This window comes from Notamacropus eugenii, chromosome 1 (assembly GCF_028372415.1).
Source record: "Notamacropus eugenii isolate mMacEug1 chromosome 1, mMacEug1.pri_v2, whole genome shotgun sequence".
NCBI classification, from domain to species: Eukaryota; Metazoa; Chordata; class Mammalia; order Diprotodontia; family Macropodidae; genus Notamacropus; species Notamacropus eugenii.
Window position 1 is genome coordinate 196,274,096 of NC_092872.1, and position 16,739 is coordinate 196,290,834.

Genomic DNA, 16,739 nt, shown 5'->3' on the forward strand with positions numbered 1-16,739 from the left:
AGATAAACAAAAGGGAAAAATGGAATTGAGCAAAATTGCTAGAGAAAGTAGAGTTAAAAGACATAGTATCTTCTAAATGGTATAGCAGAAGAACATACATATTTCTGAAAACTATACGTAACTTTTATAAAACTTATAATGTTCTACGGCATAGAGATATTACAAACAAATGTAAAAAGGCGAAAAGAGTTAATACATCCTTTACAAACCATAATGAAAAAAATAGAAATTGATTCAGGGACCATTCCTTTGAAATTAACTTCAGTTTATTCCGTATATATCTTGTTTGTATATAGTTGTTTGCAATTTGTCTCCCCCATTAGATTGTGAGCTCCTTGAGGACAGGAGCTATTTTTACTTTTCTTTGTATCTTCATCACTTAACACAGTGCCCAGCTTGTAGTGGGTACTTAATAAATGCTCATTGACTTGATTTGTACAAAATTTGAGCAGGAAAAAATCCTCTCCTATAGCATGATCCACTCTCCTGATTCTTCTGGTTCTAGCTCCCAGTAAGACTGAGGGATAGATCTAAAAAGAGATGCAGAAATACCCTCAATGCATTCAATACATGTATAGTAGAGGTATTTTATAAAGAAGCAAAAGTAGTCATGTGGATTCATAGTTGTTGATATTCTCTCAATTATTCTTTTCTTTTTTTGAGAGGGGGAAACATCTGTGATTTTTCTACAAGGAAGAAACACATATGTGTAAGCATATATATGTGTATATATGGATATGCATGTGTATACATACATATATACATATACTTCAAACAGTTTCAGACATGTAGGGTGGTTCCTCCAGACTTTAGGTGAGTAAGTGGTATTTCTGCTTCCTCACATATCTCATTGATTAAGAATTTGTTACTTTAGGCTGTCATGTTTCCAAAAATGGAAGGTTTATTTAGTCACTTGGAGCAAAATTTCAAATTTCCCTTTATTTGAGTTCAAAACCAGGTGTCAATCTTACTCCACAACTAGGTTTAACATAATCTGGGGAACAAAGGCGTTCAGAAACAAGTTGTCTCTCATGGCGTTAAGGAAGAAAGCAGATATGCTCCAGCTGCAATAGAATCACAATGACACGTTTAATGATGTCCTTGGCTTCTTTGTTTAAAATGAGAAGCTGGTAAAGATGTGACAGTCTTTAGAGATAATAGCATTTATACAGCACTTTTAGGTTTGTAAAGAGCTTTACAAAAATGATACCATTTTATCTTCACAGCATCCTTGGAAGGTAGGTGCCGCTAAGGAAACTGAGACAGAGGTTGTGACTGGCCCAGGATCACATAAGAAGTAGATTTGAACTCAGGTTTTCCTCACTAGCATTCTAGTCACAATGCCATCTTGGGAGCTGTACAAGATAACCAAAAAAAAAAGCCTAGATACCGTGTTTAAATTAATTCAACAAGTGTCCTTCTCAGTCCCTCCCCCTTTCTCTTCTTCACTCCCTATTCCCTTCTCTCATTCCCCACCTCTCTCTGAAGCTCAAGGTTAACATTTCTAGAATTTCAGCCTATCGACCGGGAGTTAGCTGTCTGGGAGACATACAGTTAAAAAGACTTGGCAAGAACCACACAACTAGTAAGAGTTTGTTAGAGATGGCCTTTGGCCTTCCTGACTTCCAAAAGTGGTGGAGGGAAGGGGATTGGGAAGGAAGGGATGGAAATAGGCACTTCTATAATGTCTACTCTGTTTCAGGAACTTCATAAAACTATCTCATTTGATTCTCACAACAACCCCATTAGGTAAATGGTGTTATGATCCTCATTTTACAGTTGAGGAAGCTGTGCCAGATTAAGTGAATTACCAAAACGCTCTAGCTAATAAATCTGAGTCCAAATTTGAACTCTGGTCTTCTTGATGCTAAGCTCAGCACTCTATCCACTGGGCCACCTAGCTGCCTTTATCCACTATGCCATATCCCTCTCCTTTTCTTTTAATTCTCATTGTTTCTAGTCTTTCTTCTCTCTGTATTCTAGTAGAAGGTCCTTAGCTGGTCTTCTTGCCTCCAGTCTCTTCCCCCTCAAGTCTAATCTCCACAACACTACCAGATAAATCTTTGTAAGCCATTTGATATTCCCCTCCTCAAAAACCTCTGATGACTTTCCATTGTCTTTAGAATAAGGACCGTTTTTGGCCTCTGCACAATTTACTCATGTTTTCATTCAATTGGACTACCTTCTGTCCTCCCCTTTCTGTTCCATCTTTACCAGATCTTTAAAGCCCAGCTCAATTGTCACTTCCCCCATGAGGCTGTGTCTCTTAACTAGCCAAGGGAACCTGAGCTAATCAATTTCACTTCTATGCGACCAGGTTTCCTCAATTATAAGGATAAAGGAGTTGTGCTAGGTGATCTCTAAGGTTCTTTCTAAATGCTATGAATTAGTAAAATCTATATTCTCCTTCCATCCTCTGAAGAACACTGAATTTGAAGAGGATGTGGGTTCATATTCTGGCATTGCTAACTCCCGGAGTGATCTTTGTCAAGCTACTTCACATCCCTGAATTCGTTTGCTTATTTATAAAAATGGTGATGGTGATAGCTTGGATTTATATAGTGCTTTAAGGTTTGCAAGACACACTTTCTATAACCTTATATGATTCTCACAATGGGGGTGGTGATGGTGCTGCTATTCTCCCCATTTTACAAATTAAGGAGGCTTCAGTGACTTGCCCAGGGTCACAGAAAAAAAGCATCAGAGGGAGGATTTGAATATAAATTTGAGTGGTTATTTTTTGCTTGAGGTCTTTTGTAAAAAGGCAGAGACCAGTTTGTAAAGATGAGGTGGGAGGGCCCTAGATGGGCAGAAAGGCAGGCTGGGTTCAAGTCTCTGCTTTGCACCTCCCTGGTGCAACTCAAGAAGGTTGTATGACGAGCCATAAAAGACTCTGTGATAGAAGGACAAGATGCACCCAGTCAGTGCACCACGGGAAGGAGGGAAGGAAGAGAGAGAAAAGATGGGAAAGGGAGGGAAGTGGAGGGGAAGAAAGGAGAGAAGAAAGGGAGAGAGAAAAAACTGAGAGACTGAGTCAGAGATAGAAAGAGGGAGAAGCAGGAGGAAGAGGAGAAGGAGGAAGATAAGAAGAGAGAGAAGGAAGGGGAGAGGGAGAGAGAGGAGGGAAAGGAGAGGAAAGAGGAGGGGGAGAGAAAGAAAGGGGGGAAGTGGAAAGAAGAGGGGAGAGGTAGGAAGGTAGAGAAGAGAAGAGAAAGGTGGAGAGAGGAGAAGAGAGATGGAGAGTGAAAGAGGGAGGGGAGGGGAGAGAGAGAAGAGAGAGCAGAGAGAGGGAGGGAGGGAGAGAGAAGGGAGGGAGAGAGAAGAGAGGGAAAGGAGAGAGGGAAAGGAGAGAGGGGGAGAGGGAGAGGGAGAGGGAGAGGGAGAGGGAGAGGGAGAGGGAGAGGGAGAGGAAGAAGGCAGAAAGAACCAAGAGCCAGAACTAACCAAAAGAACTCTCGCGAGGCGCGAGCTCAGTCCATTGTCCAGTTGCCTTAGCAACGTCGAGGACGCTCACGAGTCCGGGGCTCTCTCCAGCGTGGCTCTGGCCAATTGCGACTATGGGGGATGGAGGCTGCGGCCGAAATAATGCCCACGACTTGTACAATATGAAGCAGCGGGCCGTGGACTACTATCGAATGAATGAAGTGCCCCGACACCTGGAGGAGCTGCTCAACTCCACCTTTTACCTACAGCCGCCAGACGTGTATGGGCACCTGGTACGCACTATGGCTGGCATCCCGCCTGCCTGTTCGTCTCGATCTGCCGAGGGTTGACCAAAGCGGCTGCGCTGAAGAGATTGAACGCCCAAATAGCGCGTCTAGAGTGGAGAGAGAGAGAGAGAGAGAGAGAGAGAGAGAGAGAGAGAGAGAGAGAGAGCGAGCGCGAGAGAGCGAGGGAGGGAGGGAGGGAGAGAGAGAGGGAGGGAGGGAGGGAGGGAGAGAGAGAGGGAGGGAGGGAGGGAGGGAGGGAGACAAGAGAGACCGAGAGGGAGACAGAGAGACAGAGGCAGTGAGTGTGTGTTGGAGAGAAGCGAGGAGGGGAGAGGGGGAGAAAGGAGGGGAGGGCAGGGGAAGGGAGAGACAAATATATGTCTGGAGGAGTGGGGAGGACCTAAGTCACATTAATATAGAGCTTTATATGAGGTAGGTAAGTAAAAACATTCCTATGTTACAGAGGAACAAACCGAGTCTCAAAAAAGTTAGGTGACTTGTCCATGGTCTCATACTGAGCAAGTGTCAAGGCCAAATTCAAGGCCAAATCTCGAGGGCAGTTCTGATTTCAAGTTCAGTTTTTCTGCCATTACTCCGTGATGCCATAAGTTTATTAAAGGATATGTGAAAGTGAACAGGAAACCGTACACGTGTATTTTAACTGTCAGCTTTGGGAGAGTCACTAAGCCTCAATTTCATCTGTTAAATATGGTGATAATACTAACTTGGAAACTTACGTCACAAGGTTGTGAGGATTAGATGAGGCTTCACAAATGTGAGACACTGTCATTCTTACTTGAAAGAGGCAGCATTGGGCAAAATTGCATTTGCCAGGGTCCTGGCTCTGCCCACCTGTGGTTTATGAGACACAGGAATGTGAGATTTAAAAAATAGTTATTGAAAATTGAATAGCAGCATCTCCTTCAAGTCAACAAGTGTTTATTGAGCTAGAGTGGCTTATACATTATAGGTGCTCAATAAATGTTTGATGATAGGAGATACAGTTTTGTTAAAGAAATATAGACCCGAGGGAGCCCTTAAAAGTTATCTCCCCTTCATTTTACCCATGAAGAAACCAAGAGGAAGACAAGTAAAGGAACTTGCCCACATTCAGATGTAATTAGAGAACCAGAACTAGAATCAAGGTCACTTGACCTCTAGTCTTGTGTCCTTTTCAAAACACCAGGTTGATATAACATAGTTCATTTCCTACACCATAGTTTACACTATAATTGGGAAGAAAAGACCTGATAAGTGAAACAATTGGAGCCCTAACCAAGTGAATCATGGGAAATCAAATAGTTGAATATATGGCATATATTATAAACATATTAAGATTTCAGAGAAGGAAAATTTTCAAGCTTCTCCATTTCGATTGTAAACTTGAGGGCAAAGACTGTCTTTTACCTTTCTTTGTATACTCAGCACAGTCTTGGCACCTAGTAGGTGCTTAATAAATGTTAGTTGACTGAGAACAAAGTAGATTGTGGTGATTAGGGAATACTCACAGTCCACTGTCAGGAGATTAGGTTTGGATCTTGAAGAATGTTTAGGATTTCATAAGAAAGAAAAGACACTCACTAGAATTGTACAAATAGGGTGCAAATGATTACAAAACCAGAAGAGTCCATTGAGTAAATGTCCCTTGGCAATTTTCACTTATTGGAAAGGAGAAGACTTAAACTACTAAGGTCTCTTGTAGCTTTGTCTATAAACTACTTTTGGCGTTGTACTGTATAGTTCGGCATCATGGTTAATGGGTCCTTTAGAGCATTTTGCTGCTTCCTAAAGTCTAAATAAAACTACTTAATATCCATATAATCTTGTTTTGCTGGAGTAGAAATCAAAAAGTGGATGCAATATAAATTATTTTCTCATTCCTATATAATTTTAATGAGCCCCCTCCTCATTTTACAATATAAATTAATCCTCCTAACTCTTACAGTACCATTATGAGAGGAGGATAGTTTTTTCTTTTTTCCTTTTGTGTATTCCTCTTTTCTCTCTGACCCCTGGTTTCTTTCCCATTGCAAATAAATGATACTTTAAGAGAGCTTCCTACCTCACCTGCACTTTACATCTTCAATCTTTTTTTCTTGAAATCTTTCCAAATGACTTCTGCCTTTCCACTTCCACAAAACTACTATTACTGAGGTTTTCAACAAACCCCTTTAATATCCAGGATTATTCCATGGATTCATGGTGAGTGAAATACAGCTGCTGAGATTTTCCTCACCATTACAATGTTAGATAAGATATCTCACTGAGAGCAATAGAAATTGGTTGACTCAGGATTCCTAGACAAAATATATATGGATGATAAGATTTTCTACTGTCAATTGACCCATGTATTTCAGATTGGGCATATTGGTTAGAGAATTAGGTTGACATTTGGGGTATACATTAAAAATATCCTGGGGTACTTTGTGTTTATTCAAAATTCATCTTTTCATGCTGTCATGCTGTCTGAAGAGGCAGAAAGCATTGGGATGAACTTGTATCTCTATACCTGAGAGAAGAGTTGTTCCAACAGAGCTGCCATTATTAAGTTTAGGCATTAGGAATTGAACCCAAGAATAGGTTTAATACAAGCAGCAAAGTAAATTATATGATTGACACTTTGAATAAAAAGAAATTTGATATTTCTAATTTTATAATGCTTACTTTTTATTTTGAAGGCAAACTGCTTTTCGAAGCTTGCAAAGGCTCCTACCATATGCAAAGTAATAGGGAGAGTAGTACTGGATGGTATGGGTCATCAGACTCTCAAAGTCGAAGTATTCTGCACAGTTCAAAACCAGGTTAAGGTATGGAACTACGTGCTTTTCTTTACTGTGTTTTATTGTGCTTTATTCATGACAGTTCCTTATCGGGCTTTGGGTTTCAAGCCTATAATGGTGATTTATTTGAATTACAAAATAATAATAATTAATAATAATAATGTTGTTACTTTCCCTCTGTGACTACCTCCAATTTGTCTTGTATATATCTTACTTGTATGTAGTTTCTTGCATGGGTGTCTCCTACCTTAGACTGTGAGCTCCTTGAGAACACAGACTGTCTTTTGCCTTTCTTTGTATCTCCAGATCTTAGCATAGCATCTGGCACATAGTAGGTACTTAATAAATGGTAGCTGACTGACTAACTAAAAACATTCTTAAATTCAGTCATAGTAATATTGTTTATTTCCAGAAAGACAACTTGGTGTAGTTGAAAGAACACTAAGTATAAGATCAAGAGATATGAATTTGAACACTGGCTTTGCCATTTAATGACCAAGTGACTGGGACCTATTTTTTTTTCACCTTTCTGTATCTCAGTTACACCATACTTAAAATGAAGATGACATCTAAGGTCCTTTCCAGTTCTTATATTCTATGATTCTTAGAGATATAAATTATGTAAATAATACTATCATCTGTAAGTGATTTTTAAAAGTCTTTTAAAAATATACTTAGGAGTTTTAATAAACAGTCACTATCAGTTGACAGTTTGATATAATCACCAAAATAGCTCATGCATTCCTTGCCTGTTCTAGTATCCAGAACCAGGAAGGTGGAAGTTATAGGCATATAACAAAAAACATTCCAAAGGAAAAGAAGAGGAAGAAAGCAAAATGACTGTCCAATGAGGCGTTACAAATAACTTGAAAAAAGAAGGAAAGTGAAAGGTAAAGGAGAAAGGAAAAGATATACCTAACTGAATGCAGAATTCCAGGGAATAGCAAGGAGAGAGAATAAGGTTTTCTTAAGGAGCAAAGAAACAAAAGAAAACTAACAGAATAAGAAATACAAGAGATCTCCTCAATAAAATTTGAAATATCAAGAGAATGTTTCATGCCAAAATATTCATAATAAAGAGAAAAATGATAGGGATTTAACAGAAGTGGAGCACATTAAGAAGAGGTTCCAAGAACACATAAAAGAAGTGTACAAGAAAGATTTTTATCACTGAAGATAATCACAATAGTGTGGTTACTGTTCTAGAGTCAGATATCCTGGAGAATGAAGTCAAGTGGACCTTAGGAAGCATTGTTAACAATAAGTCTAGTGAAGATGATGAATTCCAACTGAGCTATGTAAAATCCTAAAAGATGGTGCTGTTAAAGTGCTGCATTCAGTATGCTAGCAAATTTAGAAAAGTCAACAGTGGTCACTAGATTGGAAAAGATCAGTTTATGTCCCAATCCTAAAGAAGAGCAATGCCAATAAATGTTCAAATTACTGAAAAATTGAGCTCATTTCACATGCCAGCAAGGTTAAGCTTAGCCTGTAAACTAGGCTTCAGTAACATGTAAACAGAATTACCAAGAATAGGCTGGTTTTGGAAGTAGCGGAAGAACTAGAGACCAAATTGCCATCATTCACTGGATTATGGACAAGACAAGGGAATTCCAGAAAAGGCATTTATTTTTGCTTCACTGTGTGAATGGCCACAAAATGTGATGAGTTCTCAAAAAGAGGAGAGTACCAAGACCATTTTACATGACGTCTGAGGAATCTGTATGTGAGCCAAGAAGCAACAGTTAGAACTGAACATGGAACAACTGATTCGTTTAAGGTTGGAAAAGGAGTACCTTATTTATTTAACTTGTATGCAGAGTACATCATGTGAAATGCCAGACTGAATGACTCAAAAGCTGGAATTAAGGTTGCCAGGAGAAATATTTATAATCTTGGATATGCAGATGATACCACTTTGATGGCAGAAAATGAAGAGAAATTAATTATTATTAATTATTTATTATTAATTAATTATTTTCTTGATGAGGGCGAAAGAAGAGAGTGTAAAAGCTGTCTTGAAGCTTAACATAAAAAAAAACCCAAGATCTTAGCAACTCATCCCATCACTTTTTGGCAAATAGAGGGAGACGAAATGGAAGCAGCATCCACTTTTATATTCTTGGACTCAAAGATCACTGCAGACAGCAACTGCCAGCCAAAACATTAAGACATTTGCTCCTTGGATGGAAAGCTATAGCAAATCTGAATAGCTTACTGAAAAGCAGAGGCATCACCTTGCTCACAAAGGTCCATATACTCAAAGTTATCATTTTTCCAGTAGCAATTAATGTATGACTGTGAATACACAGTTGGACTATATAGAAAGCTGAGTGCAGCATGATCAATTCTTTAAAAATTATGATGCTGGAGAATACTAGCACTCAAGATCAAATCAGTCAATACTTAAAGAAATCAATTCAGGCTATTCGCTGAAAGGTCAAGTACTGAAGCTAACACTTAAATACTTTGGTCACATAATGAGAAGATGGGACTCACTGGAAAAGACCCTGATGCTGGGAAAGAGAAAAGGCAAAAGGAAAAGGGAATGGCAGAGGATGAGGTGGATATAGTATCATGGAAGCAATGAACACAAGCTTGGACAGACTTGGAGAGACAGTGGAGGATAGAAGGGCCTAGCATGCTATGATCATGGGGTCACAAAAAGTCAGACATGACTGAACAACAAATGTACGTTGCCCCGATAATCTATTGATTGCCATTATTTTTAATATCTCTCCAGAAATCCATAATGTGCACTCAGATCTTATTCTTTGCTTAGACCCAGGATTTGTTTCCTGGAACTTTTGTTTTATTTTTATTTTTTCAATTACAGAGAACTAGGAATTTATTGTACCTACATTTCCCCAACCTAAACAACACCAACAGTTTAGTCTAATGTATCATCTACATTTCTCTGTGTGTAACATTTTCAGAAGGCATTAACAATCAGAAACATGTCCAAAGGAGCATAACACCTCCTTCTTTTGGTATACACTTAAATTTAAATATTTTAGGTACCTAACTGGTTTGTTTTGGGCCTTGTCACAGCAGAATGAAACAATGGAAAGACCATTGGACTAAAAATCAGAGGACATACATTCTAGTCTCAGCTTTGCCACTATGAGACCACCATCCTACCAGTTCCCCAGTCGTCATTCTCAATATTTCACTCCTTTTCACCTCATTACATCTAACCTATTGTTAAGTCTTATCAATTCTACCCTCGTAACATCTCTCACATAGGACCCTTTTCTGTCTTCTGACACCACCCCTGCCTTTGTCCAGGCCTTCACCACCTCCCCCTACGCTATTATAGTAACTTTCTGGTTGATCTCCCCGCCTCAAGCCTTCCCCGACTCCAGTAAATCTGTGCAATTATCAAACTGGTCTTCTTAAAGCACAGGTCTGACTAGGTTACTCGCCCTCCCTTCCCCAATGCAGTAAATTCTAGTAATTTCGTTACCCCCATGATAAAATATAAAATCACCTGTCATTCAAAGCTCTTCATTACACGGCTACTTTTGACCTTTTTAGACTTCTTTCATCTGATTCAACCCCACATACTCTTCAAATGAGTGTCACTCGCTTACTTACCTTTGTCACACAAGGCAATCCACCTTCCAATTCTCTGCACTTTTGCTGGCTACCTCCCATGCCTGAAATTCACTCCCTCCTCACCTCTGCTTCCTGGTTTCCCTGAAGGCCCCCCTTGTTTCTAAGAAACTTTTCCCAGTCCCTCTTAATGGTCAGGCTTTTCCTCCATTGATCATCCTCCATTTACTATGTATGTATCTTGTTTGCCTGTCATTTCCTCTATTAGACTGTGAGCTCCTTGAGAGAAGGGACTGCTTTTTTTTTTAATCTTTCTTTGTATCCCCAACACTTAGTACAGTGCCTAAAACAGCATAAATGCTGGTTGACTGTCTTTGAATAAGTCATTTTCTCTCTCTGGGTCTGTTTCCTCCTTAGTAAAATGATTGATTTCTGAAGTCCTTGCCAGCTGTCATAGTGTATATTAATATAATCAGTGTTATGTACCTAATCAAAGTACTGTACTATTGCTGTAAATGTTACGTGGAAAACGAGCTCATTTGTAAGAGCTATACTGTCATAGACATTTTTGGTGTGAAAAACTTTAATGTTACATTTAATACATAATTGTTGTTAACAAATAACTTTGCTTCTGTCTCACTTCTTTCTAGAATAATAATGATAAAATTTATTATTGTGTTGCTAGAAACTGGAAAGGGGCTTTAGCACAGTCTCTCATTTTACAGATGGGGAAACTGAGGTTCAAAGAAGGGAAGTGATTTGCCCACAATCAAAAGTTTGTGCCAGTCAGTGCTAGAACCAGGTCTTAATGTGTCTCAGGTCAGTGTTCTTTCCTCTAGATCATGATAATAATACTAATTGATACTTAAAGGTACTTTGAAGCTATAAAGCATTTTATATTCCTCACTTCATTTCATCTTCTTAACATCCTTGAAAGATAAGCATTGCAAGGAGCTATTAAATACTTAAATGGAGAGATGCTGGTGCAGTAATAAGGGTGAGATCTAGGAATTTAAAGGCTCAATTTAGTTTGGCTTCCTGGAACAAAATTACTTCTTCCTTTTCTCTCCCCAAATGATGACAAAACATCTCAATGTTAGGGTTCGTTATTTCAAGAAGAAAAAGTAGATTTGTTCATTTTGGTGAGATTTCTACAATTTAACTGAAAAGCAGAATCAATTTGTATGACTTTCAGAGCATTACTTCTGCTGTCATCTCTTCTCACTTGGAAGTACTGGAAACTGCCATGCCTGAGGTGGTGGATGCAGTAGAATTAGAACGGAATGAAGCCATCAGTGCAGCTCTGCAGTGGGTAAACGAGTCAGTGACTGAGCTTCTGGAAGGACTGGATCCAACCCTTCAAGGGGTGGTGGATCAGTTACTTACGTAAGTCTTTTACACAGACGACTGTCTGCTTCATTTTGACTTCATGTGCCATGGTAAAAGGTCTCTATTTGCTAAAGGGAGCTTGAGAACTGAAGTCAGTTTAGGAAGGAAATGCTAAGTTCCAGAGCTTGGATTTGAACACAGGACTTGTGACTCTGAACCCAGTGCTTCTTCCATTACACCATACTTTTCGCACATACCATTCATTTATTTTACAAATTTGCTTGATTCTAATTCCAGACTAGGTTCCATATTTGTTTTCTCCTTTCCATTCCCACTAACACTACCAAAATCCAAGTCCTCAATATCTCTGGATGAACCTTTATGAGAACTTGTGAACTAGGTCTCCTTATCTCTGGTCCTGTCCTTCTCCATAGCTCTGTCAAAGGAATCTTCCTAAATCACTAGTCTGTTTACATCAGTTTTTTGCCCAAAGAATTTGGTTGGTCACCATTAAATACACAATCAAGGGAATATTCCTTATCCTGGAATCCAAAACTCTTCCTAGTCTACATCTTTCTTTCCTTATTTTATACAATTCCCCTCTACAAGATCTACATTCTGTTCTGACTAGACTAGTATTTGCTTCTCTGTCTGCCTCAGTTTTCCTCATCTATAAAACAGGGATGATAATAACATCTACCTCTCAGGGTTTTTGTGAGGATCACTGAGATAATATTTGTAAAAAAAAGCACTTAGCCCACATAACACTTGGCATTCAGCATACACAGTTCCTGGCACATAGCAGGCACTATATAAATGCACGTTCCCTTCCCTTCTGCTTCTATGCATTCAAGCAGACTCTTCTCTTCCCTGAAATGAATTCCTTCATGTCTCTACTTCCTGAAATCCTTCTCTTACTTCAAGACCCAGTCCCACTTCCTCCATGAAATAATTGCAGATTCCCCCCTCCCAGCTAAAATAGTCCCTCTCATCCCAATTATGCATCTGTCACTGCCCTTTCCTACATATTTTGTAAATAATAGAATACATGTATTTCCTACATATTCTACCTAGCATATTCTGCCTAGCATATTCTGCCTTTTTTTCTACCTTTGTATAATGTGTGGCTTGTCATCCTTTGCGTTTATAAGCTTCTTGAGGGCAAAGTATATCATTTCCTCTTTTTATCTCCAATACCTAGCATAGTATGCTACATGATAGAAAGTGTTTAATCATAATGTTTGTTCAATAAATGAATGACAAATAGGAAGAACACAGTAGAAGGGGCCAGAAGACCTTTACTGGAGTCCCAGCTCAGCCATTTATTTGAGGTCTCTTCACTCTCTCAGTCTCTATTTCCTTACATGTAAAGTGGAGATGAATGATCCTTGCCGTTCTTAACTCACAGATATTTTATGAACAAAAGATATAATAAACAATAAAATGTGCCATGGATGAAATATATTATTATTACTGTTATCAGAAAATATATCACCACATTTTGGAATGATGGTCATCTTTTTTTTTTTTTTACAATAATACAATAAGCAAATTAGTAAAAATATAGTTTCATTCTTCTTTACATTCTAATACAGCTTTTGTTATTCAGTAGTTTTTCAATCATGTCTGACTCTTTGTAAGTAGCAAAGACACTGGAGGGTTTTGCCATGTCTTCCTCTAGCTCATTTTACAGATGAGGAACTGAGGCAAACAGAGTTAAGTGACTTGCCCAGGGTCACACAGCAGGTCTGAGGTCAGATTCAAACTCACAAAGGTGAGTCTTCCTGTCCATTGTGCTACCTTGCTGCCTGCAAGTTTGTCCATTTAAATTAAACACACACACACACACACACACACACACACACACACACACCCCAATAATTATTCAGATTAAATATCTTCACATTTTTCATTATCTTGTTTTTCAAATATTTCTAAAATAAGAATCTATGGAATCTAAACATACATATTTGATTGGTTTAGGACCAAAATTAGCTTCAATTTTAAAACTTTTTTCTTAGTAATGTTATTATTAGCCTTGGAAATTCAAATGAGGGGTTGGTTTTTCTGAAGCAGTTATAAAGTAGAGTTAATCCATGAAACACAAATATTGTCTCTCTGGGCTACTCTATGACAAAATTATATTCTTGAAAAGAGTATTATAATAGAATGTTTTTGACCCCATCCAGGAATTTTTTTGCAAATAAAGTACGAGAAGATAAAGAGAGTAAAGAATTAGAATTGAGCCTGGAGCAGCCATTATCCCAAGGGTCTATTGCACCCCAACCATCACCACCACCACCACCACCACCTCTAAAGAGGAAAGGACAAAGAGGTTTGAGCTTAATGAATTCATGGAAAAATTCTCAGCATTTGTATGAGAAAGGAGGGATAGGAGATCCTCTTGGTTCTTTTGACTTAGATATTGTCTCTGTGGTCACTTTGGGGTAGATCTGAGGTAGACTTTCTAACCTACCCATGATGGAATTATGTCTCATCCTTACTAAAGTGGTAGATCACCAGAAGGCAGCTGTTTGTTCAGTCTGACTCAGAAAGCTGTGATAGTATTTCCTCCTCTCTAAAAGACGTTACTTGGTTTACAAGTCATTACTCTCCCCTCCTACCATCTTCTCTGACCCCTTCCCTATAGCTTCCCAGATCAGTAATGAAGCCTGACCATGCTTGTTGGCAGAGTAGAAACCCAGACCCTGTTTGGAGGCTATAAAATAGCCCCTTAGAGGGGAGCTTTCCTATGTTTGAGCATGCCCCTGCTGGATACCTGTCACACATTCACCCTTCCTGGTTTGCTCTCGAAGGAATATCAAGTGTAGAAATAACCCCCAAAGGCCATGCAGCCTACCAGTTATAGCTATAATAATATTAGTTCCAAAAGGAAACCTCAACACCTAACAAAACAATCAACAAACTTCAACTGTTCAAGGAAATGTCTCCCATGTTTCCTTAGCCTATGTTTGTGTCTCTTTTCCAATTTTCCAGGCAGGAAGGAGGCTATTCCAGAGAAGCCAATACCCCCACCAGAGCCCCCTGAGCCCATACTCCATGGAAGTATGGCTATAGGGGCTGTATCATTAGCTGTGGTTAAAACATGTGCCACACTGACCAATACTTCATTGTATTTGAATATTGCATCATTGAAATATAAACAGGTCAGTATCTGTTGAAGGATAAAGTTAGTTACACAGTCAGCAATGAACTTTTTGTTACTCTCACTTTCATGTGTCCCCATTTCTAGGAATCACCAAGAGCACTGACTCTTCCATTACTGATGGTCACCATGCTCAGCTGTGGAAAGTCATCACCCGGAAAACTCAATCTGATGAAAGAAGTGATCTGTATTCCACACCCTGGATTAACACTTCAACAGGTATCTCAGGCTGTCTCACAATTTTTATAGAAAAATACTCTTCTCATAAGTACATTTTTCTTTTAGGTCCACTAGATTTATGACCCCAGAGGTAGAGGATTTAAAGGAAAGATGGAAAAAGCTTTCTGGAAGGGGTATAGTGAAAGAAAGAGATGTCACAAAGTAGAACATGAATCAAAATTAGACTATTTCCATTTATTCATTTTATTAAATAGCCTACAAATGAAATATATGCATCTAATCAGCCAGTCTTCCCTAATACCTCATTAGGTACACATAATAGCAATATGGACTGATTAGGGAAGCTGGAGTTTGTTTATTAGTGAAAAATACACTAGACTTGGGTAGCTAGGTGGTGCAGTGAATAGAGAACTGGTCTTGAAGCCAGAGAATCTGAGTTCACATGTGGCCTCAGACACTTACTAGCTGTGTGACCCCGGGCAAGTCACTTAACCCTTATTTACCTCAGTTCCTCATCTGTAAAACAGGGGACACACTGAAAAAGAAAAAGCAAACCACTCCAGTAGCTTTGCCAAGAAAACCCCAAATGGGATCATGAAGATTCGGATACTACTGAAACAAATAAATAACAAAATTTCTCTTTGATGGTAGTTTGGCCTTTCCATGACGTAGCAAACATCTGTATTTTAGACTTTCATGACAAAGATGGGAATAATCAATCAATTAAAAAGCATTTATTAATCTCCTCCTGTGTGCTAGACATATATGTGCTAGGAACTGGAAAGTGAAAGACAAGAATGAAGCAGTCCCTGCCCTGAAGGACTTAACATTCTAACAGGGAGAGCATATGGTCAATAATAAATACATATAACATGTTTATATATGATAAACATATATAACACACATAATATAATGCATAATAATTAATGTGTAATATGTTTATAAAGTAAATACAAAGAATTTGGGGAGAGGGTAGAAAGGAGGAAGAAGAACTGTGCAAAGTTACATTGTGCAGTGGACAGAGACGGGATCTAGAATCAGGATGATTTGAGTTCATATCTTGTCTTAGAAACTTAATAGTATTTCAGAAACTATCTATGTGACCCCAGCAAATTGCTTCATTTCTGTCTAAGTTTACTCATCTGTGAAATGGAGATATTAATAGCACCTACCTCCCAGGGTAGTTGTGAACATAAAATGAGATAACATTTGTAAAGTGACTCATCAATTTTAGAGCATTATATAAGTGTGAGCTGTTGATGATCCTGTTGCCATCGCCGTCATTGTTTGTTATAGCTGGAACGACCAGGAAAGGTTTCCTGTGGTTCTTGGGCAGAGCCTTGAAGGAAGTTAAAGAGACACAGGTGTGATGGAAATGTATTCCAGATATGGGGATGTACATAGTCGATATAAAGGCACAGGGACAGGAGATGGACTGTTGTGTGTGGGAAGCAAGAAAGCCAATTCATCTGAACTACATAGAGTTGGCAGTAATGTGCTTTCAGGAGAAATCAGAGCCTGTGTGAAAGTGACTATATGTTCAATTTAAACTTTTCCATTCAAAATATTACAAAACTGCATTTTATGAAGATCGTGATTTTATTTGCAGGGTATCACAATGCTTCTAGAAATTCAGAAACAGATTATAAAGACTATTGACAAAGTAAGTAAAAAGATTTAATTACTGCTTAATGTATTAATGTATATTCATACACTTTCTAATATAAAATCTGGCATATATTATGGAATCATATAGACATTGTTCTGGAAAATGTACTGTCTTTTCTACTGGGTCCTTTTGTCAGCTATGTTTATATATTGTCTAATGGGTGAGGGTCCCAGTTCTAGTTTCATATGGAGGTTTCACTAAGATTTTGAAGGCAAATGATCCCAATGTAAGGCCTTGTCTGCCTTTGGAGAGAACAATTCTGTGACTCCATGAGCCTAATATCAAACACTGAATGTAAGAGGAAACTCAGACCTCTGGAATTTGAAGTAAGATCTTCTGTGGGAGGGAAT

At 38.7% G+C, this 16,739-nt stretch overlaps 1 protein-coding gene across 2 annotated transcripts in view; it reads left to right on the plus strand.

The window, feature by feature from the left end:
- The first annotated feature begins 3,478 nt into the window (after positions 1 to 3,478).
- ENO4 (enolase 4) overlaps positions 3,479 to 16,739 on the plus strand; it is a 35,184-nt gene continuing 21,923 nt past the window's right edge. For both annotated transcript variants that reach the window (XR_011970291.1, XM_072623621.1), the window contains exons 1-7: positions 3,479 to 3,716; positions 6,389 to 6,517; positions 11,241 to 11,431; positions 13,564 to 13,709; positions 14,372 to 14,541; positions 14,628 to 14,759; positions 16,330 to 16,383. Coding sequence is in view for 1 of the 2 variants with exons in the window: in XM_072623621.1 (XP_072479722.1) it covers positions 3,558 to 3,716; positions 6,389 to 6,517; positions 11,241 to 11,431; positions 13,564 to 13,709; positions 14,372 to 14,541; positions 14,628 to 14,759; positions 16,330 to 16,383 (981 nt within the window). In the remaining variant the exon portion in view is untranslated. The remainder of the gene's footprint in view (positions 3,717 to 6,388; positions 6,518 to 11,240; positions 11,432 to 13,563; positions 13,710 to 14,371; positions 14,542 to 14,627; positions 14,760 to 16,329; positions 16,384 to 16,739) is intronic.